The sequence below is a fragment of the Protomyctophum bolini genome, assembly GCF_963924005.1.
Source record: "Protomyctophum bolini genome assembly, chromosome: 21".
Taxonomy (NCBI): Eukaryota; Metazoa; Chordata; class Actinopteri; order Myctophiformes; family Myctophidae; genus Protomyctophum; species Protomyctophum bolini.
Window position 1 is genome coordinate 3,678,306 of NC_137882.1, and position 25,644 is coordinate 3,703,949.

Consider the following 25,644-nt stretch of genomic DNA (forward strand, 5'->3'; position numbering starts at 1 on the left):
GTCCCCCCAGCACACAACAACAGGGTACAGGAACTCACTATGTACTGTCCCCCCGCACACAACAACAGGGTACAGGAACTCACTATGTACCTCCTCCCCCCGCACACAACAACAGGGTACAGGAACTCACTATGTACTGTCCCCCCCACACACAACAACAGGGTACAGGAACTCACTATGTACTGTCCCCCCACACACAACAACAGGGTACAGGAACTCACTATGTACTGTCCCCCCCGCACACAACAACAGGGTACAGGAACTCACTATGTACTGTCCCCCCCGCACACAACAACAGGGTACAGGAACTCACTATGTACTGTCCCCCCCGCACACAACAACAGGGTACAGGAACTCACTATGTACTGTCCCCCCCGCACACAACAACAGGGTACAGGAACTCACTATGTACTGTCCCCCCGCACACAACAACAGGGTACAGGAACTCACTATGTACTGTCCCCCCCGCACACAACAACAGGGTACAGGAACTCACTATGTACTGTCCCCCCAGCACACAACAACAGGGTACAGGAACTCACTATGTACTGTCCCCCCCCCCCGCACACAACAACAGGGTACAGGAACTCACTATGTACTGTCCCCCCCGCACACAACAACAGGGTACAGGAACTCACTATGTACTGTCCCCCCCCGCACACAACAACAGGGTACAGGAACTCACTATGTACTGTCCCCCCCCCCCGCACACAACAACAGGGTACAGGAACTCACTATGTACTGTCCCCCCAGCACACAACAACAGGGTATAGGAACTCACTATGTACTGTCCCCCCCGCACACAACAACAGGGTACAGGAACTCACTATGTACTGTCCCCCCAGCACACAACAACAGGGTACAGGAACTCACTATGTACTGTCCCCCCCCCGCACACAACAACAGGGTACAGGAACTCACTATGTACTGTCCCCCCCGCACACAACAACAGGGTACAGGAACTCACTATGTACTGTCCCCCCCAGCACACAACAACAGGGTACAGGAACTCACTATGTACTGTCCCCCCCCCGCACACAACAACAGGGTACAGGAACTCACTATGTACTGTCCCCCCCGCACACAACAACAGGGTACAGGAACTCACTATGTACTGTCCCCCCGCACACAACAACAGGGTACAGGAACTCACTATGTACTGTCCCCCCCGCACACAACAACAGGGTACAGGAACTCACTATGTACTGTCCCCCCCCCCGCACACAACAACAGGGTACAGGAACTCACTATGTACCTCCCCCCCCGCACACAACAACAGGGTACAGGAACTCACTATGTACTGTCCCCCCCCCGCACACAACAACAGGGTACAGGAACTCACTATGTACTGCCCCCCCACACACAACAACAGGGTACAGGAACTCACTATGTACTGTCCCCCCCGCACACAACAACAGGGTAGGGGAACTCACTATGTACTGTCCCCCCCCCCGCACACAACAACAGGGTACAGGAACTCACTATGTACTGTCCCCCCCCAGCACACAACAACAGGGTACAGGAACTCACTATGTACCTCCTCCCCCCGCACACAACAACAGGGTACAGGAACTCACTATGTACTGTCCCCCCCGCACACAACAACAGGGTACAGGAACTCACTATGTACCTCCTCCCCCCGCACACAACAACAGGGTACAGGAACTCACTATGTACTGTCCCCCCCGCACACAACAACAGGGTACAGGAACTCACTATGTACTGTCCCCCCGCACACAACAACAGGGTACAGGAACTCACTATGTACTGTCCCCCCCGCACACAACAACAGGGTACAGGAACTCACTATGTACTGTCCCCCCGCACACAACAACAGGGTACAGGAACTCACTATGTACCTCCTCCCCCCGCACACAACAACAGGGTACAGGAACTCACTATGTACTGTCCCCCCGCACACAACAACAGGGTACAGGAACTCACTATGTACTGTCCCCCCCCGCACACAACAACAGGGTATAGGAACTCACTATGTACTGTCCCCCCCGCACACAACAGGGTATAGGAACTCACTATGTACTGTCCCCCCACACACAACAACAGGGTACAGGAACTCACTATGTACTGTCCCCCCCCGCACACAACAACAGGGTATAGGAACTCACTATGTACTGTCCCCCCCGCACACAACAACAGGGTACAGGAACTCACTATGTACTGTCCCCCCCCGCACACAACAACAGGGTATAGGAACTCACTATGTACTGTCCCCCCCCGCACACAACAACAGGGTATAGGAACTCACTATGTACTGTCCCCCCCCCGCACACAACAACAGGGTACAGGAACTCACTATGTACTGTCCCCCCCGCACACAACAACAGGGTACAGGAACTCACTATGTACTGTCCCCCCGCACACAACAACAGGGTACAGGAACTCACTATGTACTGTCCCCCCCCGCACACAACAACAGGGTATAGGAACTCACTATGTACTGTCCCCCCCCACACAACAACAGGGTATAGGAACTCACTATGTACTGTCCCCCCGCACACAACAACAGGGTATAGGAACTCACTATGTACTGTCCCCCCCGCACACAACAACAGGGTACAGGAACTCACTATGTACTGTCCCCCCAGCACACAACAACAGGGTATAGGAACTCACTATGTACTGTCCCCCCCGCACACAACAACAGGGTACAGGAACTCACTATGTACTGTCCCCCCGCACACAACAACAGGGTACAGGAACTCACTATGTACTGTCCCCCCGCACACAACAACAGGGTACAGGAACTCACTATGTACCTCCTCCCCCCGCACACAACAACAGGGTACAGGAACTCACTATGTACTGTCCCCCCCGCACACAACAACAGGGTACAGGAACTCACTATGTACTGTCCCCCCTGCACACAACAACAGGGTACAGGAACTCACTATGTACTGTCCCCCCGCACACAACAACAGGGTACAGGAACTCACTATGTACTGTCCCCCCAGCACACAACAACAGGGTACAGGAACTCACTATGTACTGTCCCCCCGCACACAACAACAGGGTATAGGAACTCACTATATACCTCCCTTTTTTTATCCCACGATTTTTGTAACCCATTTTCCACCCCTGTGTCAATCATCTAATGTGATCCCGGGCTCTACACACCCTCCACCAACCTAGTCCCCATATATGGGGGACAAGGGGAGAGCAACGGACTTGAACTCATGCTTCCTTCATGCCTGAGTGTCCAAGTTGCTCCTTTACACCTGACAGGGGGGAGTTTCCCTGGTTGGACGTATATAGTGCGTGGAAGGAACACGTTATTCCAACCAGTTCCTTTCCCCTCCATCAGGCGCCCCGGCTGGCCAGGGGGAGGCAGTTTAGAGACCAGGATTACTGCATGTTTTTTGTGAGGGTACCTACCCTATAGGGCAGTGGTTCCCAAAGTGGGGTCCGGGGACCCCCAGGGGTACCTGAGGGAGTTCCAGGGGGGACCCATCTATTTTGTTCATGTTCATAAAGTGCTAAAGTGTTTAAAGCAGTGGTTCCCAAACTTTTTCATGTCAAGGACCCCCAAATTGACACTACTTAGCCCGTGGACCCCCATTTGAAAAGATATGCCAGGGACCCCCATAAGAGAAGACGTATACATTTAGACGTCTACATTTAGACGTCTACATTTAGACATTTTGCCAAAGCTTTTTCCTGCAGGAAACACTGCTTGTGGTTGTAAATATATTGTTATCCGTGTTGCGAGGATGAGAGGGACCCCCATTTGAAAATATATGCCAGGGACCCCCATAAGAGAAGACGTACACATTTAGACGTCTACATTTAGACGTCTACATTTAGACATTTTGCCAAAGCTTTTTCCTGCAGGAAACACTGCTTGTGGTTGTAAATATATTGTTATCCGTGTTGCGAGGATGAGAGGGACCCCCATTTGAAAAGATATGCCAGGGACCCCCATAAGAGAAGACGTACACATTTAGACGTCTACATTTAGACGTCTACATTTAGACATTTTGCCAAAGCTTTTTCCTGCAGGAAACACTGCTTGTGGTTGTAAATATATTGTTATCCGTGTTGCGAGGATGAGAGGGACCCCCATTTGAAAAGATATGCCAGGGACCCCCATAAGAGAAGACGTACACATTTAGACGTCTACATTTAGACGTCTACATTTAGACATTTTGCCAAAGCTTTTTCCTGCAGGAAACACTGCTTGTGGTTGTAAATATATTGTTATCCGTGTTGCGAGGATGAGAGGGACCCCCATTTGAAAAGATATGCCAGGGACCCCCATAAGAGAAGACGTACACATTTAGACGTCTACATTTAGACGTCTACATTTAGACATTTTGCCAAAGCTTTTTCCTGCAGGAAACACTGCTTGTGGTTGTAAATATATTGTTATCCGTGTTGCGAGGATGAGGGGGTACCTGGAAAAATATCTACCCCAAAAGGGGTACCTGGTCCAAAAAAGTTTGGGAACCCCTGCTATAGGGGACACGGGGAGAACATGCAAACTCCACACAGAAAGGCCCTTTCGCCATCCCCGCCTTCGGGTATATGGGCACTGATGACTATACCTCCCTTTAACCCATGCTGGGGCGGGAACCCCTTGGTTGTTTTACCCCTTTTGGTGTTTTAAACATTACGTTATAATTTAGCTTTTAAAAAATAGCAGATCTACAGAGCTTGTAGGTCGTGCAAAAAAAATCGTGCCTCAAATCTTTGAATATAAATTCTTTCAGAGTGAACGTTTTTTAACTCAAATCTCTGGAACAACATATTTTCCGATGGGGGTCGGCGGCCAAATACATATATTTTTGGGGGTCCTGGACATGAAACTGTTTGAGAACGACTGACATTAGAAACATGGGGTTTTTTCAGATAACTGTCCGCATTTAGAAGGCATTTGTAGAATCGTCCGTAAAATAATTAATTTTAATGATTATTTTAACATAATTATTTTTTGAATGCGGTATCATTACAATTACGTTTATCCAACTGATAACGTGCTGTCAGGTTTTGCACACAAATCAATTTTAATTAAAGGACTACTGGCACATGATTCATATAAAATGGTTTGTTTTTGACTATATATATATACCGGTATATATATAGTTCCAATGGCATCTAAATCTAATCTTAATTGGTTGTAACTTGTAAGTATATGCTTATCGGTGTTGCGAGAATTCTCCCTTCAAGGCCGGGGTACCTGTGCCAAAATACGTTTGAGAACCCCTGGTGTGCAGAGTTTTTGAATGCCCGGGGCAGTGGTGGCCGAACGGTTTGCGGAGCGGTCTTGATATCGGAAGGTTGCTATAGTTTGTATCCCCGGACCGGCACGTTACAATTACCACCGCTGAAGTGCCCTTAATGGACAAGGCATTGAACCCCTACCATGAAATGTTCTATGAGCAGGGCCTGGCTGTAAACAAGTTCTTGAGCTTAGTCCAGTTACCCTACAGGGTAAACATAGTACCTTTCCTTTCCTTTCCCCCCCAAATTAAACAAAAATCTAATTGCTTAGAACATGGGTTTTCAACAGGTGGTCCGTGGACCACTGGTGGTCCGTGAAGGTGTTGCATGTGGTCCCTGACCATGCATATTTAGTAATGTAGGAGAGTGAAGATTCGTATTTGAATTTATTGTATTGTTGAGAAACAATGCAGTAAATGATCTGGTGACAAATTATGTCCATGTCATCAGTTACTGGGAAGTCTACTCTGAACTTCCACAGAAAAGTGAGTTAGAATCTCAAGGGAAACCGTACCGGATTGCAAGTTGCATAACCAATCGCAAGTGTCTGCTTACTCATAGAATAAGTTACAATGAACAGCAACATGAGTTTAATAATTATGGAAGGTTAATTTCTTTCCCCCACACCACAACAATGGTCCCCAGGTTGACTCTCAGTCAGGGTGGTGGTCCCTGGTTCATAATCAGTTGAAAACCCCTGGCTTAGAAGATGGCCGCTTCGCATTGTGATATGGTTTCAATGATAGTCTTGAACTTTGAGCTCAAAGTAAAACCCTCTCCTCTGTCTGTGTGGTGCTGCAGTTTGTCCCCCTGATCGTGTAAAGTAAAACCCTCTCCTCTGTCTGTGTGGTGGTGCAGTTTGTCCCCCTGATCGTGTAAAGTAAAACCCTCTCCTCTGTCTGTGTGGTGGTGCAGTTTGTCCCCCTGATCGTAAAGTAAAACCCTCCTCTGTCTGTGTGGCGGTGCAGTTTGTCCCCCTGATCGTGTAAAGTAAAACCCTCTCCTCTGTCTGTGTGGTGGTGCAGTTTGTCCCCCTGATCGTGTAAAGTAAAACCCTCTCCTCTGTCTGTGTGGTGGTGCAGTTTGTCCCCCTGATCGTAAAGTAAAACCCTCCTCTGTCTGTGTGGCGGTGCAGTTTGTCCCCCTCATCGTGGACGTGTGCTGTAAGCTGGTGGAGGACCGCGGCCTGGAGTACACGGGGATCTACCGCGTCCCCGGGAACAACGCCGCCATCTCCAACATGCAGGAGGAGCTCAACCACAAGGGGCTGAACGACATCGACGTCCAGGATGACGTGAGTGAGACCTTGAAAACTATACTTTTTATTCCAAAGACCTTGACTTACGCTAAACTAAATAAAAATGAGTTGTAAAAATGAACACTGCTGGTGGTTTACTTAACCCATTCTGACCTGAGATCAGATTCATACGAGGTTTCCACTGGACAAACACTGGTCTGATGAACCCATTCTGACCTGAGATCAGATTCTAAAAATGTCAGTCGTTCTTTGATTTTTCAAAAATAGCAGACCTACAAGCTCGTAGCGCGCCACTCGGTGGCGCGCTATGAGCTTGTAGATCTGCTATTTTTCAATAGCTAAAGCATAACATGATGCTAACATCAAAAGGGGTTCCCGACTTTGTTAGTTACTTTGTAGCATATCCTTTATCCGTTATCTTAGCACTTGACAAATGTTCTTGGAACTTGACTCTGGATGAGGGCGTCTATATTGCTGCCTGGCTAAATGGAGGACTGTATGAGTGTGTGGTGTCACACGCTAACGCTAACCCGTGTGTCCCGTTTGACAGAAATGGCGGGACCTCAACGTCATCAGCAGTTTACTGAAGTCCTTTTTCCGGAAACTCCCAGAACCTCTCTTCACCAACGGTGAGTACAGACCGTAGACTGTAAAGAAATATGGACAAAGCGTTCTCCGGCTCTGATATGGACGTAAAATGAAGCCTGTCAGTCCTTGAATTGTAAATCGCCATCTTTCTAGATCCGTTTTGGGCCCAGCTGGCCCATTGGCTGGCCCAGACAACGAGGCGGGCTTCCCCCCCCCTTCTTCTTAGTTGGTTTTTATTTTGACTCGAGTGGGTGGGGGATTCCGATCATAGACTGTAACGGTAGCCACGCCCCTCAGAACATACGCGACTTTATGGTCATTTTTTTAAATAAATGGGACCATCATTTTCCAAAAAGAATATTATGACATGAGAAATGAGACTTTAAACTAGTGACTGGAAGCAGAAAGTATTCATGACCATGTTTATTAAGGTAATACAGTCTAGGTGAAATTGGGCCCAAATACATGGACTTCTATGGGGATATGGGGTTTTTTTTGGGGCCCAATGACAGCGCCACAACAGGCCATTTTATGAACTTTCAGGAAATCCCGATTTCCTTAGTGGCTTCACAAAATATCTGTCTGACTGCCGCCCTGAGTACAGACAGAGAAAGAGCCTTTTCTCTTCATGCAATACAAACAAATTGTTGGTGTCTTTCTGCCACCTAGTGGCCAACGACTGCAACTACGATCTATCAGTAGATGTCTGTTAATTATTTTAGTTTTTTGAAGTTGTCTTTGTCTCTCCCATGCAGATAAGTACGCCGACTTCATCGAGGCCAACAGAATAGAGGACCCAGTTGACAGACTAAAAACCATCAAAAGGCTGGTGAGTTCGTCTGAATGGCTGACTGACACCAGTGCTGATACTCTGAGTCTTCTTCCCATTGATAGTATATTATGGGGTGCAACAGTTAACACAATGTGTGCTAGGAATTACCGCATGTAGTGCCCCAGTGTCACCATTTTGAAAGAATGAAAGGGGCACATATAATGTGTTTTGGGGCGGGAACCGGGAACCCATTTTTGGTGTTAGCATTATGTTATGCTTTTAAGCTATTGAAAAATAGCAGATCTACAAGCTCGTAGCGCGCCACTCGGTGGCTTGTAGGTCTGCTATTTTTATTTTTGAAAAATCGAAGAACGACTGACATAGAAACATAGCTTTTTTCAGAAAACTGTCGGGATGTAGAAGACGTTTTTTAGAATCTGATCTCAGGTCAAAATGGGTTAAGATGGTCTGTACACTAGACTATAGATTGATGAATGAGGACCGCTGAGACTGCCCTTGTTGTATGAAATGTGCCAGTAATGGATAGAATAAACAGTATTAATCAGTGGTTGCAGCCCTAATCGATATCTGGGCGTCATGGAGTCAGTCCCCTGTCCATTCTCTTCATGGAGTCAGTGCTCTGTCCCTTCTCTTCATGGAGTCAGTGCTCTGTCCATTCTCTTCGTCATGGAGTCAGTGCTCTGTCCCTTCTCTTCATGGCGTCATGGAGTCAGTCCCCTGTCCATTCTCTTCATGGAGTCAGTCCCCTGTCCATTCTCTTCATGGAGTCAGTGCTCTGTCCCTTCTCTGCATGGCGTCAGTGCTCTGTCCCTTCTCTTCATGGAGTCAGTGCTCTGTCCCTTCTCTTCATGGCGTCAGTGCTCTGTCCCTTCTCTTCATGGAGTCAGTGCTCTGTCCCTTCTCTTTCAGCTCCATGAGTTGCCAGACCATCATTATGAAACCCTCAAGTTCCTCTCGGCTCATCTGAAGACGGTGGCTGACAGCTCTGACAAGAACAAGGTATGGATAAGAATGGAACCGCACGCTCGGAATTGTCTTCAGACGAAACACAGTCAAACTAAACTCTACTGTATTAGATGGAGCCGCGGAACCTGGCCATCGTCTTTATAATAAATACAGTAAACTAAACTCTACTGTATTAGATGGAGCGGAGGAACCTGGCCATCGTCTTTATAATAAATACAGTAAACTAAACCCTACTGTATTAGATGGAGCTGAGGAACCTGGCCATCGTGTTTATAATAAACACAGTAAACTAAACCCTACTGTAAACCCTACTGTATTAGATGGAGCGGAGGAACCTGGCCATCGTGTTTATAATAAACACAGTAAACTAAACCCTACTGTAAACCCTACTGTATTAGATGGAGCCGCGGAACCTGGCCATCGTCTTTGGTCCCACGCTGGTGCGCACGTCGGAGGACAACATGACCCACATGGTCACACACATGCCGGACCAGTACAAGATAGTGGAGACGCTCATTCAGAACGTGAGTATATACGACCAGTATAGATACTAGGACCAGTATGGATAGGACCAGTATAGATAGGACCAGTATGGATAGGACCAGTATGGATAGGACCAGTATACTGTAGATAGGACCAGTATACTGTAGATAGGACCAGTATACTGTAGATAGGACCAGTATACTGTAGATAGGACCAGTATACTGTAGATAGGACCAGTATACTGTAGATAGGACCAGTATACTGTAGATAGGACCAGTATACTGTAGATAGGACCAGTATACTGTAGATAGGACCAGTATAGATAGGACCAGGACCTGGAGACACTTACTAGTGGTCCTGGAGACACTTACTAGTGGTCCTGGAGACTCGGGCCTTATCGCTCGGGAGGGAGATGGTTAATTCTTATCGATAACGAGCACCTCATCGATCAGGCTTATCGAGCCGGGTTCTTATCGAGCTCCACTATCGAGCATGTTCTATTATTGTGTGGAACTGACAGGAGTTGACAATGAATTCTTTACCTTTTTTTTACCAATAAAATAATATTAAATAAACTGTTTAAACTGATTAATATAACCGCCACTTTAAAAGCGTAATTGTGTTTACCCGGACACTAGCGCTGGCTGGCATTTATTTCTTGATTGTTTAAACATGACCGGGCCACTATATACTAACCTGACTTTGCCAGCTGGGGGCGGTAATGGGTAACCATGTTCCCCAACACCGCAACCATCTGGGATCTCTCAGGGAGTTGAGCTAACACCGAACAGCTCCTGTACCGAACCAATCAGAGTGAGCTAAGGGCGGGATATGTGCGAAACCGGATGTGAAGCTATATAGACACGTCAATATGATTGGTTGTGTTTGCACGCCCACACGGTGATAGACAGACGGTCCCGTCCAATCATCTACCAAGTATCTTGAAAAAAAGTAAACGGCCCCGTCATCGAATTTCCTCCCGAGATCCCAGATCCCAATAAGCTGTGAAACAAACTTGTGTAGCAAGCTTCTTGGATCTGGCAGCGTCAGGTTAACTATATAGCGCTATATGCTCAATATCAAGCTTGATAAGCCCATATTGATAACGGGTGCTCATTACTCAATAAGCTTTTTTTTCCCGGGTATCTGTTATCGAGTTCCATCCCTACGTATCGCTGTATCTCATCTCATTTGTAAAGTTATTTCCAGACACCTACACCTCCCTGTCCCCAGTTAACCCCTGGGGGTCAAAAAAACCTTAGGTTTCGTTTTTTTGACTCTCTATCCTGTTTGGACGAAGGCTTGGGTCCCACAGCCAAAAACGAAACCTACGGTTTTTTGAGTGAAGTCACTGAATATACCTTTAAATGTTCCTCTTTCTTTCTTCTTTTTTAGTACGAGTGGTTTTTCACTGAGGATGGAAACGGAGAGCCAAAGGTGAGTGCACGCATCGCTGCCTAGAACTATTTGAAACCTTAACAAAATAATCATAAACCTGTGTCTTCTGCTGCAAGCTGTGTTTTGTTCTGCTTTTAACTGTGTTTTTGTACAGTTTTTAACCTGTACGGCGACCTTGAGTGCCCTGAAAGGCGCCTTATAAATAAAATGTATTATTATTATTATTATTGTTTTCGATTAAGTGTTATATAATACTTTGGAAATTTGTAAATATGTTTACATTATATAATTTCTCAGCCACCAACTTAAACATTATTTTGTTGATGTATTACTGCAACATATTTGGTTAATTCGTTTTATATATACACATATATTTATTATAATATAATAAAATATATGTGTGTATATATATATAAAACGAATTAACCAAATTTCAGAAAACTGGTCATGGTTTAGGATAGATGTATAGATTCTACACATCTATTCTAAACCATGGCAGTTTTCTGAGAAAAATGTTTTAGGCCTGTTCCGAACCCGTCCAGCCACTGAGGTTGTTGTCCCCCCGTCTGTCCGTCTCCAGACGGCGTCCCAGGACGAGAGCGCCGTGGAGTCCCAGCCCGTCCCCAACATCGACCACCTGCTCACCAACATCGGCCGCACGGGGTCCACGCAGGGTGAAGTATCAGGTAACACGCTCTCCCCTCCCTGGAGCAGACGGGTCTGTCTGTGGTGGGTCAACCTTTTACTCTATACCTTTCCCCCACTACGCTCTCCTCTCCGAGGGACCTCTTATCTCTCTTGATAGGCTTACTGTACATACTGTAATGTAATGGATATATAATCCACATATTAATCCACATATTAATGCTCAAGTATAATGCTGCTTCCTCCCCCCCCCCCCCCCCCCCCAAAGAAAAACGCCCACCACCCCTCCCTTGCTTCTTTGGCTGTTTGCCATTAGATAGAAATGTCTATGGCAAACCAACCCACGACTCCAAAAAAAGGCCAGAGCCAGCAAATGATTTGTATCGCTTCTCCCACTGGGTCACCGTGACCTGGCAGGTCACACTGAGCTGTGACACAGGCAGGTCACTGTGAACTGTGACACAGGCAGGTCACTGTGAGATGTGACACAGGCAGGTCACTGAGCTGTGACACAGGCAGGTCACTGACCTGTGACACAGGCAGGTCACTGTGAGCTGTGACACAGGCAGGTCACTGACCTGTGACACAGGCAGGTCACTGTGAGCTGTGACACAGGCAGGTCACTGTGAGCTGTGACACAGGCAGGTCACTGTGAGCTGTGACACAGGCAGGTCACTGTGAGCTGTGACACAGGCAGGTCACTGTGACACAGGCAGAGAGGTGATGGAACCATCCCCCCCCCCCCCCAATAACTCCGTCCTAGCCACTTTATACCAAACACACCACTGTGTGTTTTGTCTGAAATCCCCCTTTTCCCCCCTGCCCACTGTTGCACTAACAACAACAGCATTTCTTTCCTAAAGACGATGATGGAGTTGATGTGTGTTTTGTTAAGTGAAGGGCGACCTGTGGTTCCTCTCCCTAGCGAGGCTCTGTCTGGCGTCCTAACCATAGATATAAAACCCTAGACGCCTCATTGGCTGCTGGAGTTCATTGGAGCGCCGCCGGTGTACGTATATCGCACTGTGAGGGCGGCGGAGTTCAAGCGGCGTTGCTGCCACTCACTCACTCAAGCGACCAACTGGCCCAATCGCAGCACATCCAGTCTTTTCCTGGACCTATCAAAGGAGTCTTCTTTAATTGGCATGAGAAAAGAAACGTTCCGCATGATTGCCTCTGATTGGCCTATATCCCGAACAACACGTCCCCTTCTGTGACGCGCGTGCGCGGAAGCTTCGCAACGCTTTCCGCGTGCGCGCGTCGCAAAAGCGAGATACGCGCGCCCCAGAGCCGAGGGAGGCATCTACGTTTCTATGTCTATGGTCCGTTACTCCTAACGACGCCCGCCCCCTCCTCTATGTCTATGGTCCTATAATCCTAACGACGCCCGCCCCGCCCCCTCTCCCTCAACCACTCACACATGCATACAATGCTCTCAACACAGGCCACGTGGGCGGAGTCTATCACACCGTGATGTCACTGATGGACTCCATAATGTCCGCCATGGACAGCTGGGACTGTAGGAAGAAGGACTGTTGCCCCCAGTGTAGCTGCCTAGTCTGCCGAACCCCGCGGGTCTCGTGAGAGAACGTATTACACTGCTGTACGTGCCAAAGACAAAATGAGAATGGGGGGAGAGATGCAGAAAACGTTACCAAAAAACCCCCCCCAAAAACAAGAATCACACCAAAGCAAAGCGTTTGACAAAGAAAAGGGGGAAAAGATCGGCTACGCGGTACGGTGCACGGTACAGTACCGTATCCGGTCGGTTGGTGTTGTCGTGTGTGTGTGTGTTTGCGCGCGTTGGGCGTTCTGTCAGAGCTGTATACCACCACACACACAGACCGGTGCTACTGTCTGAAAACGGCTCTCCGCTGTCTCTCCAAACTGTCTTTGCAAGCTTGCCAACAGGAGAGAGATAGCATGGTATGGTGGTCTTTATATAAACCTCCCCTCCTCACCAGTCAATGTCGCACACACACATACCGTACCAACCATCTGTCTTCAAAGGGGGCGTGTAGGGGGGCTTGGCTTATTCATTAATAATAACCACGAGATATTATTCTATCATTTGATGTCTTGTATATGACAACAACAAAAAAAATATATATATAGTAAAAAAAAAAATCAACACAAAGTTTAACCCATTCTGACCTGAGATCAGATTCACACGAGGTTTCCACTGGACACACACTGGGTCTGATGAACCCATTCTGACCTGAGATCAGATTAAAAAAAATGTCAGTCGTTCTTCGATTTAAAAAAAAATAGCAGACCTACAAGCTCGTAGCGCGCCACTCGGTGGCGCGCTATGAGCTTGTAGATCTGCTATTTTTCAATAGCTAAAGCATGACATGATGCTGACACCAAAATGGCTTCCCGTTCAGAATGGGTTAAGATGTAGCCGATTGGTACGCGGAGCAGCAAGTGGATATGATCGTAGGTTATTCCTTTTGCTGACGTTGTCGTCATTTAGTCGTACATGTTCTCTTCTCTGTGTCATAGCTATAGCCCCTCTCTGTGACCCCCCCGTCACGTCAGATGTGTTCGGTTTCATCCATAGCCGTCTCTTTATTCATGCCACCATATTGTCTTGCATTGTTACCGTACGTCCTGTAACTTATTCATGCCATCATAATGTCTTGCATTGTTATACCATCCTGTATTGTGTTGATAGTACTACAGTCATTGTGTATTGTTTTTTATTTGTGTTGTGTTTTTGTTATTTCGTTGGTATGCTGCCAAATACATTATTGCAAAAAGTTTGTCAGTGAGTTGAACGGCCAATTGAAATGTGAGATATAGCGTACTGTAGTTTTGACCTTTTTGAAGTCAGCAATCCTGTCCCAAAATGAGTATCGCTGCTCTGCGTGGAAATATATCGTTGCTGTCGGGCAGAACCTGCCTTGTACTGTACCTCCATATTTCATATTTTTATGTTTCATAAATTAATTATCTTGTTATGTATACTGCGTTGTAGATCAGGGGTAGGCAACCTTAGGCACGAGTGCCAACATTGGCACAGGGGAGGGTGATCAATGGCACACTGGCATAAGTGTGAGACAGAGACGTTTCTTTACATTCCAAAAAAGTTTAGCCAGTTAAGTTAAATTCACTCACATCTACAAATTACATCCTGCACATAATCCTAACTCATGCCTGAGGATGGGAGATAGGCGGGTTTATTGCTCTCAGTGTAATGATCATTACATCCTGATGTGAAAGAAAATACTTCTAAGGTTGTTCTGTGTATCCTATGGACAATCGAAATCAGTTGGGAACATTACATCTTTGATGTGGTGTCATAATTATATATGGCACACTGACTATCACGAAAATGAAAACATGGCACTTAATGTGAAAAAGCTTGCAGACCCCTGTTGTATATGACAGTGTCACGCAAAGTGACATTGTGTTTCTGGCTATTACCGTAGCTATTGGAAAAAAGATCTTTGTATTGTTCGATTTTTTTTCTTTTATTGGTTTTTTGAAGGGACAGACAGTAGGCTGACAGGAAACGGGAGATAGATGGGGGGGGTGACATGCAGTAAAGGCCGTGTCGGGCTCGGGAGTCGAACCCGCGGCACACTGCGACTGGATTACCAGTCGGGTGCCCAGACGGTTACGGTTACGCCACCGCCTGGGCCAGATCTTCGTATTGTTGCTCTCGGGCAGAAACCTTTTTTTGTAAATGAACGCCCTACGTGGTCACACAAAAGAATCCAAAGTAGCAGATATATTACACGTGCTAAAACGTGCTTTGAGAGCATGTGGATCTGCTGCTTTTACTATGTTTGAATTAGAACCGTGAAAAGTAACGGTTTCATGAGGTCTTTCTTAGCCTCCAATTGACAGTGGTAATGTCTGTGTGTTTTATGATGAATAGATAACCGATGAAACTTGTGACTAAATAATAATAACTACACCGTTGGAGGAAGACGACTGACATAGAAACATAGCTTTTTTTCACAAAACCGTCATTTCCAAACAGACATTTTTTTAGAATCTGATCTCAGGTCAGAATGATGGGTTAAAGTTATTCTGTGTGCATATATATATATATATATATATATATATATATATATATACACAGTAGCCCATTCCACTCCGTGCCATCTGTCTATCATACACCGTAGTGATGTAAGTGTGTGTATCAGAGAGGTGTGAACGTGGAGCTGAGCGCATGCAGCATGGCCGTGGTCGCCGTCCCTCGCCTCGTCAACGTGGCGTGCTCGCCCCCCTCCCTCGCCTCGTGTCTGTCTGTCCCCCCTGTCCCACACTGTGTCTGTCTGTCCCCCTGTCCCGCACCGTGTCTGTCTGTCCCCCCTGTCCCGCACCGTGTCTGTCTGTCCCCCTGTCCCACACCGTGTCTGTCTGTCCCCACAGTCCCACACCGTGTCTGTCTGTCCCCCCTGTCCCACACTGTGTCTGTCTGTCCCCCCTGTCCCACACTGTGTCTGTCTGTCCCCCCTGTCCCACACTGTGTCTGTCTGTCCCCCCTGTCCCACACTGTGTCTGTCTGTCCCCCCTGTCCCACACTGTGTCTGTCTGTCCCCCCTGTCCCACACCGTGTCTGTCTGTCCCGCACCGTGTCTGTCTGTCCCCCCTGTCCCGCCCCGTGTCTGTCTGTCCCCCCTGTCCCACACCGTGTCTGTCTGTCCCCCCTGTCCCGCACCGTGTCTGTCTGTCCCCCCTGTCCCGCCCCGTGTCTGTCTGTCCCTCCTGTCCCGCCCCGTGTCTGTCTGTCCCCCCTGTCCCGCACCGTGTCTGTCTGTCCCCCCTGTCCCTCCCCTCGTGTCTGTCTGTCCCCCCTGTCCCACACCGTGTCTGTCTGTCCCCCCTGTCCCACACGTGTCTGTCTGTCCCCCCTGTCCCTCCCCTCGTGTCTGTCTGTCCCCCCTGTCCCTCGCACCGCGTCTGTCTGTCCCCCCTGTCCCGCACCGTGTCTGTCTGTCCCCCCTGTCCCACACCGTGTCTGTCTGTCCCCCCTGTCCCGCACCGTGTCTGTCTGTCCCCCCTGTCCCGCACCGTGTCTGTCTGTCCCCCCTGTCCCGCACCGTGTCTGTCTGTCCCCCCTGTCCCGCACCGTGTCTGTCTGTCCCCCCTGTCCCGCACCGTGTCTGTCTGTCCCCCCTGTCCCTCACTGTGTCTGTCTGTCCCGCACCGTGTCTGTCTGTCCCCCCTGTCCCGCACCGTGTCTGTCTGTCCCCCCTGTCCCGCACCGTGTCTGTCTGTCCCCCCTGTCCCACACTGTGTCTGTCTGTCCCCCCTGTCCCGCACCGTGTCTGTCTGTCCCCCCTGTCCCACACTGTGTCTGTCTGTCCCCCCTGTCCCGCACCGTGTCTGTCTGTCCCCCCTGTCCCACACCGTGTCTGTCTGTCCCCCCTGTCCCACACCGTGTCTGTCTGTCCCCCCTGTCCCTCACCGTGTCTGTCTGTCCCCCCTGTCCCGCACCGTGTCTGTCTGTCCCCCCTGTCCCACACTGTGTCTGTCTGTCCCCCTGTCCCACACCGTGTCTGTCTGTCCCCCCTGTCCCACACCGTGTCTGTCTGTCCCCCCTGTCCCGCACCGTGTCTGTCTGTCCCCCCTGTCCCGCACTGTGTCTGTCTGTCCCCCCTGTCCCGCACCGTGTCTGTCTGTCCCCCCTGTCCCGCACCGTGTCTGTCTGTCCCCCCTGTCCCACACCGTGTCTGTCTGTCCCCCCTGTCCCACACCGTGTCTGTCTGTCACGCTCTTTGATCATCAACGTGGTTCTCTTTCCATCTGTTATTCTTTTCTCTTCCTACTTCAACTCCTCAGTTTGCACCCCTGCTAAATAAATGCTGTATACGACATGTTTTATATATATATATATATATATATATATATATATATAACAGTGATCTGATCTAATTCATCTCGCTCTCTCTTTATCTACAGATTCACCGACTAGTGACTCAGCTAAGTCTAAGGTGAGTGAGTGTGTGTCTAAAGCTGTCCTTCCTCCGGGGGGCCAGTAGGGGGAGGTATAGCCAAGGTGACGAAGTGGCCCTGGTTCCACAAAGTGAACATCCTTAGATGAAACACTGGCCCCCCGTGTTTAGTCTGTCGCCGTTGACCAGAACACAACAACCCGCACAGGCCGCGCGCACACACGGATCATCAATACTTGAAATGGATTTTTTTAACCCATTTTAGGACGGCCGGGAACCCCTTTTGGTGCTAAAGCATTATGTTATGCTTTGGCTATTGAAAAATAGCAGACCTACAAGCTCATAGCACGCCACTCGGTGGCGCGCTATGAGCTTGTAGATCTGCTATTTTTGAAAAATCGACTGAATAGAAAGAACGACTGACATAGAAAACATAGCTTTTTCAGAAAACGTGTCAGGATGTAGAAGACATTTTTTTTTAATCTGATCTCAGGTCAGAATGGGCAACAAAAAGAAACTGGCATTTCATATGAATGGGCTGCTGGCCGTGCTGGGCACGACTTCGCCTTCAACTTTCATTCATTTCCAAGTCCTCTTCCTTATAGTCAGCGAATGGAACTTCTATCCGAGGTTGAGTTCCATTCCAATTTGGAGTATAAGAGTATGAATCTGCCTCCCCCTGGCCAGCCGGGGCGCCTGATGGAGGGGAAAGGAACTGGTTGGAATAACGTGTTCCTTCCACGCTCTATACGTCCAACCAGGGAAACTCCCCCCCTGTCAGGTTGTAAAAGGAGCAACTTGGACACTCAGGCATGAAGGAAGCATGAGCATGAGTACACATTTAGACGTCTAAATGTAGACGTCTAAATGTAGACGTTTAAATGTAGACGTATAAATGTAGACGTCTAAATGTATACAGACGTCTAAATGTAGACGTCTAAATGTAGACGTCTTCTCTTATGGGGGTCCCTGGCATATCTTTTCAAATGGGGGTCCACGGGCTAAGTAGTGTCAATTTGGGGGTCCTTGACATGAAAAAGTTTGGGAACCACTGCTTTAAACACTTTAGCACTTTATGAACATGAACAAAATAGATGGGTCCCCCCTGGAACTCCCTCAGGTACCCCTGGGGGTCCCCGGACCCCACTTTGGGAACCACTGCATTAGATGATTGACACAGGGGTGAAAAATGGGCTTACAAAATCGTGGGATAAAAAATATAATAAAAAAAGAATAAGAGTGTGAAATAAAAACGGACGCTTTCCCATCATGTTCGCACTGCCGTTCATGTGGCTTGCTTTACCCCGCATCGGCTTTGATGCAGGACATCAGGTCATCATGCAGGACATCAGGTCATCCTGCAGGGCATCAGGTCATCATGCAGGACATCAGGTCATCATGCAGGACATCAGGTCATCCTGCAGGGCATCAGGTCATCATGCAGGACATCAGGTCATCCTGCAGGGCATCAGGTCATCATGCAGGACATCAGGTCATCATGCAGGACATCAGGTCATCATGCAGGACATCAGGTCATCCTGCAGGGCATCAGGTCATCATGCAGGACATCAGGTCATCATGCAGGACATCAGGTCATCATGCAGGACATCAGGTCATCATGCAGGACATCAGGTCATCCTGCAGGGCATCAGGTCATCATGCAGGACATCAGGTCATCATGCAGGACATCAGGTCATCATGCAGGACATCAGGTCATCATGCAGGACATCAGGTCATCATGCAGGACATCAGGTCATCATGCAGGACATCAGGTCATCATGCAGGACATCAGGTCATTCCTGCAGGGCATCAGGTCATCATGCAGGACATCAGGTCATCATGCAGGACATCAGGTCATCATGCAGGACATCAGGTCATTCCTGCAGGACATCAGGTCATTCCTACAGGACATCAGGTCATCATGCAGGACATCAGGTCATCATGCATGACATCAGGTCATCATGCAGGACATCAGGTCATCATGCATGACATCAGGTCATCATGCATGACATCAGGTCATCATGCAGGACATCAGGTCATTCCTACAGGACATCAGGTCATCATGCATGACATCAGGTCATCATGCAGGACATCAGGTCATCATGCATGACATCAGGTCATCATGCAGGACATCAGGTCATCATGCAGGACATCAGGTCATCATGCAGGACATCAGGTCATCATGCAGGACATCAGGTCATCATGCAGGACATCAGGTCATTCCTGCAGGACATCAGGTCATTCCTACAGGACATCAGGTCATTCCTGCAGGACATCAGGTCATTCCTACAGGACATCAGGTCATCATGCAGGACATCAGGTCATCATGCAGGACATCAGGTCATTCATGCAGGACATCAGGTCATCATGCAGGACATCAGGTCATCATGCAGGACATCAGGTCATCATGCAGGACATCAGGTCATTCCTGCAGGACATCAGGTCATTCCTGCTGCTGCTCTGGCTTCTGCTTTAATAACATAACGGGCTCTGGCATGGATACCGTACTGTGTTCCCCCGTCTATGATAACAATAACATGGCCCTAACGTTCCTCTCTCTCTTCTTGTCAACCTCTTTGCTTTTTGTGGTGCTTCAGAGGAACAGGTGGTGGGAGAGCTCGCAGACAGACAGGGGGGTGAAAGGATCCATACCTGTGCTTTGTATATTAACCCACTAGTGGGCTGTATTTTGCGTGTCTTAAGCACCAGGTCTTATTCCCTATAACTTGAGTAAACTTAAAGACCTGGAGTGGCCAAAGAGCATTGATCACGTCCTCCAGGTCTTTAGTTTACTCAAGTTATAGGGAATAAGACCTGGTACTTAAGACACGCAAAATACAGCAAGCAAATCACATGCTATGACCTGGAATCTAGAGTTGCAATACTTGACCCTTGACACTGCACCTTTCGTCCAAACGTTAACGTCCAATCTTGTGTTTGTATTTTGTTTGGCCGGGAACCCCTTTTGGTGTTTTAAAGCATTGTGTTGTACTTTAGATATTGAGAAATAGCAGATCTACAAGCTTTGTAGGTCTGCTATTTTGGAAAAGTCGTGAAAATGTGGTGCAAATCTGTGGAGAGAACATTTTTAACTAAAATATTTGCTTCTGGGGGGGTCCCTGGAACAACATATTTTGAGATGGGGGTCCGTGGCCCAATAGAAATAATTCTGGGGGTCCTTGACATGAAAAAGGTGCTTTAGCTATTGAAAAATAGCAGATCTACAAGCTCATACGAGCTTGTAGGTCTGCTATTTTTGAAAAATCGAAGAACGACTGACATTTTTTTTTTTTTTTTTTTTTTTTTTTTGTCTTGTAAAGCGTCCTTGGGTTTCTTGAAAGGCGCTATATAAATCTAAGTTATTATTATTATTATTATTATAGCTTTTTCAGACAACTGTCAGGATGTAGAAGACATTTTTAGAATCTGATCTCAGGTCAGAATGGGATAAACTCACCAGGATTGCATGCCGTAAAGACCCTCATGTTTTTGTTTTCATAAGAATCCACCAGTTTCACGTTATTCTACCTTTTCTGTCAATAAGTTCCAGGTCAGGTGATAGTTTCAACTTTTTTTTTCAAAATTTCAAAAAACATGGGCTATAACCCATCGTTTTTGTCATTTTTTCATTTTTGTCAAATCATCAAAAATGATGAAAAACGGCGCGCTATAGTATGCCGTACGATATGGGCTATAGCCCACGGTCCAAAATGATGAGAAACGAGGATAACTTTTTTTTTCAAAATTTCAAAAAACATGGGCTATAACCCATCGTTTTTGTCATTTCGTCATTTTTTTCAAATCTTCAAAAATGATGAAAAACTGCGCGCTATAGTATGCCGTACGATATGGGCTATAGCCCACGGTCCAAAATGATGAGAAACGAGGCTAACTTTTTTTTTCAAAATTTCAAAAAACATGGGCTATAACCCATCGTTTTTGTCATTTCGTCATTTTTTTCAAATCCTCAAAAATGATGAAAAACTGCGCGCTATAGTATGCCGTACGATATGGGCTATAGCCCACGGTCCAAAATGATGAGAAACGAGGCTAACTTTTTTTTTCAAAATTTCACTGTGTCAGAGTTTGGAAGCGCTCATTTTCAACAACGCAACGTGCCGCTGCGTCCTTTCCAAACAGGCGGTACGCATGCAGGACCGTTGAATGATTCACAACGAGCGCTTCCAAACTCAAACGAATTATAATCACCCCGTCCCGCACATAATTTATTGACAGAAAGTAGCTGCCAACGGTGGATTTTTTTTTTATGAAGCAAAAACTTGACAGGAGGATGATGGCCCAAGCTTTCTGTATATGTACAGCTGCAATGTTGGTGCTTCCAACGTCGTTTAATACAACCAGAAAGGACTTCTCTGTTTGGATGAAAAGTCTTGTCAAAGGGTTGGTTTTGCAACCCTAGTAGATGCCAGAGAGCATTATAGCATCTGAGTTGCTTAAATTGTGGCTAGTATTACCCTGCTGTTTCTTGGTTCTCAGAGGCAGAAATAGTCATGTTTGTATCTCTCTCTCTCTCTCTCGCTCTCTCTCTCTCTCTCTCTCTCTCTCTCTCTCTCTCTCTCTCTCTCTCTCTCTCTCTCTGTGTGTCTCTGTCTCTCTCTCTCTCTCTCTCTCTCTCTCTGTGTGTCTCTATGTCTCTCTCTCTCTCTCTCTCTCTGTGTGTCTCTATGTCTCTCTCTCTCTCTCTCTCTCTCTCTCTCTCTGTGTGTCTCTATGTCTCTCTCTCTCTCTCTCTCTCTGTGTGTCTCTATGTCTCTCTCTCAGGGTTCCTGGGGCTCAGGGAAGGATCAGTTCAGCAGAGAGCTCCTGGTCTGCTCCATCTTTGCTGCAGCCAGCCGCAAAAGAAAGAAGCCAAAGGAGAAGCCGCAGCCTAGCAGCTCGGATGATGACCTGGACTCTGTGTTCCCCAAGAAAGACCTCTCCAACCACCACCACCGCATGCACCTCGGGCCCCCGGCCGAGGCCCCGGGGGGCCAGGCCCGCCCCCGCCCCCCCCGCCCCGACGCACAAGAACAGGCGCGGCCGGCGGAGCGAAAGGAGAACGGCCGAGCCGCCGCAGAGCTGACGCCCAAAACCAAGAAGAAGGAGCATCGCAACTCCTTCTTCCTGAGGGAGAAGACTCCGTCCAGGGAGCCCTCGGGGGGGCCCCCCGCTCCGTCCACCGGGCCCCCGGGGGGGGCCCCCGAGGGCCTCGGCTACCAGGCCACGCCCCTGGGCTACCAGGCCACGCCCCCGGGCGGGAAACCCTCGTCGTCCGCCGCCGCGGCACAGCCGGACGAGAACGCGTCCGGCCTCGGCACCGTGAGCTCCGCGCCGCCGAGGTCGCGACCCAAAAAGTGGACGTCAGGGGGCGGGGCCACTCCGGACCTTTCCGTGGCGGCCGAGGTCAGCTCCATAACCTCCGACCTCTCCACCACGTCCTCCGTCACCTTCCCCACCGAGGGGGCCGAGGAGGGCGGCGCGCTCGGCCCGGAGGAGCCGCACGGTGGCGAGGAGGCGGACGACGAGCGCAGCGAGCTGGTGAGCGAGGGGCGGCCGGTGGAGACGGACAGCGAGGGCGACTTCCCCGTGTTCGGCCAGTCCACGCCGGGCGGCCCGGAGCAGAGTCACGGCGGCGGCGGACCACCGGGGGGCGCCGCAGGGAACGCTTCCCCCAAAATGGAGCCGCGGCGCCTGTTCCCCTCGCACAGGCTGCTGGAGTGCGACGTCCTCTCCAGGAGACGCTCCTCGCCGAGGCAGAAGACGGACAGCGACTCCTCGTCGGTGGAGGGAGGGGGGGGGCTGTCGGGCGGCGGCGAGGGCAGGGCGGAGCCGCCGTCCTCGTCCACGCGGCTGTCTCGCGTCCTGGAGGTGATGAGGAAGGGCCGCTCCACGGGGAGCCTCAGCTCCTCCTCCCCCCTCAGCGAGTCGGAGCGCCCCGCCCGCCGCCCCGAGGCCTGGCGCCTCAAGATCAGCGAGAGGCTGAGGCTCCGGCTGCGCGGCGGCTCCGCCGACGACATGTTCGGTGTGGCGGGAGGAGGAGGAGGAGGAGGAGGAGGAGCCCAGAAGAGAGACGCGGCGGCGGTGGCGAGGGACGCCCGCGGCAAGAAGAAGGGCATCCGTCGGCGCCACACCATGGGCGGCCAGCGGGACTTTGCGGAGCTGAAGGACTGGAGGGAGCAGGGCGGGGGGGACCGGACCGCCGAGCGCCTCAAGCCCGAGGGCAGCTCGCCGGACCTCTCCGTCCGAGGCTGGGTCACCGGGGAGCGTTGCCGCCGCGGCGCGGGCTCCGAGTGCAGCGCGGAGGAGGAGGAGGAGGAGGAGGTGGTGGCGCCCAAAGCCGTGCCCGAGGACGACCACCAGCCTGACGCCCTGCAGGGGGGGGACGCCACCGCGGCCTCCCCGGGCCCCCCTCCTCCCCCTCCTCCTCAGCCCGTGGCGGCGGCGGGGGAACACGTCAACGGCGGCGCTCCGCAGGGGAGGAACAACAAGGCCGACGCCCACCCGCACAAACTGTCCGGAGCGCCGCAGGTCGCCCGCTCGCGCTTCTATCAGTATCTCTGAGTGTGTCTGTGGTTCTGTCAGTATCTCTGAGTGTGTCTGTGTGAAGGAGACCTTCTGTCAGTATCTCTGAGTGTGTCTGTGTGAAGGAGACCTTCTGTCAGTATCTCTGAGTGTGTCTGTGTGAAGGAGACCTTCTGTCAGTATCTCTGAGTGTGTCTGTGTGTGAAGGAGACCTTCTGTCAGTATCTCTGAGTGTGTCTGTGTGAAGGAGACCTTCTGTCAGTATCTCTGAGTGTGTCTGTGTGAAGGAGACCTTCTGTCAGTATCTCTGAGTGTGTCTGTGTGAAGGAGACATTCTGTCAGTATCTCTGAGTATGTCTGTGTGTGAAGGAGAAGGAGACGTTGGATGGAGAGAATGTTTGCATAATTATTAATGTGGCTATTATTTTTTAGCAAAGGTTTACTGCACAATATTTTTTTCTACAAAGTATAATACTGTATGTATTGTATACCTACTGTACATAATGTGTATAGGCTCATAGAAATTGTTACTGGACAACAAGTTGAAGAAAGGTGCATTAAGACATTGGTTTGTGGATGACTGTATACTGGAACAGACATAACATGGACCTCGTCCCATTGAGCAGAACCAGGGGACAACATGCGCACAGAATGCATGTTGCTGAAGTCTCTGAAACCGACATTGTGCAAAGGAATCACGGTCAAATTCTTCTTATTATAAACGGTATGAAGAATGTATTACTCTTACTTACATTGACTAACACTAGTTGCTTGTGACGGTAATGTCATTTTGTTTTAAAATTCTTCAAGGAAATAACTACGTGAATTGTTTTGTACGTATGTTTTAAATGAGGGCTGCTTTCTGAGCTGTGTGTACTGTAGGACTTTTTTTTTTATATATATATATATATATACAGTTTTATACAGCCATAAAAGAAAGATATTGGCTTGAGGGACTGGAGAAATGTAATCGTTTCATCAAATGAAAGCGATGAGACCTTGTAATGGAGTACTGATACGGTGGTATGTTATGTTCGGTACGAGAGTTTTTATGTTCAAAACTTGTCCAAAAAGAAATCCCAAAAGGAAAAAAAAGTGCCTCTTTTTAAATTGAAACACCTACAGTAGGTACAGTACATGGTTTTATTTCTACTGGTAATTATCATGACAGAATTTTTGAAAACCTTGTTATGAAACACTCTTTCAGTTTAAGGCATTCCAGAGTTGTTGTTTTTTTGTTGGGTTTGGGTTCATTTTTGGATCCTGTCCTTTATCTATTTTTTTTTTCTGTTAAATTCTCTCACAGAGAATTTTCGAATGACATTTTTGCAACAGATGTATTTCCCAGTTATTCTTCTGCCCCCTTTCTTACCTTTCAAAACGGTTATAGTTGCTTCTTCACACCTGGGAGAAAGTGGGAGGGAAACCCACTCTGGAACTGCATGAGACAATTGTTTTTGTGAAAGCAGTGAACATCTTGCCTGTGTACAGCGTAATGTGGGTGTAATGCCCTTCCTCGACAAACACTGGAAGAAATAAATAATCTTTTATCAGATTACTGTTTTACTTATCGTTTACTAATTGTGAAAAAGGGAAAAACGACATGCTATGTCATGTAGTTTTAATGCTTTTTCTATCCTAGACTCCTAGACTAGTAGGATACTGGTATAACCCATGCTTCTATCCTAGACTCCTAGACTAGTAGGATACTGGTATAACCCATGCTTCTATCCTAGACTCCTAGACTAGTAGGATACTGGTATAACCCATGCTTCTATCCTAGACTCCTAGACTAGTAGGATACTGGTATAACCCATGCTTCTATCCTAGACTCCTAGACT

At 48.6% G+C, this 25,644-nt stretch overlaps 1 protein-coding gene across 1 annotated transcript in view; it reads left to right on the plus strand.

Moving 5' to 3' along the window:
- Window positions 1-25,358, plus strand: part of LOC308336029 (rho GTPase-activating protein 21-like) — a 55,925-nt gene extending 30,567 nt beyond the window's left edge. The window contains 9 exon segments of the mRNA XM_080793273.1: window positions 6,374-6,532; window positions 7,047-7,125; window positions 7,840-7,913; window positions 8,787-8,876; window positions 9,242-9,367; window positions 10,722-10,763; window positions 11,305-11,410; window positions 17,289-17,320; window positions 22,064-25,358. Of these exon segments, the coding sequence (XP_080649399.1) occupies window positions 6,374-6,532; window positions 7,047-7,125; window positions 7,840-7,913; window positions 8,787-8,876; window positions 9,242-9,367; window positions 10,722-10,763; window positions 11,305-11,410; window positions 17,289-17,320; window positions 22,064-23,842 (2,487 nt within the window). The 3' untranslated portion in view covers window positions 23,843-25,358.
- The last annotated feature ends 286 nt before the right edge of the window (window positions 25,359-25,644 follow it).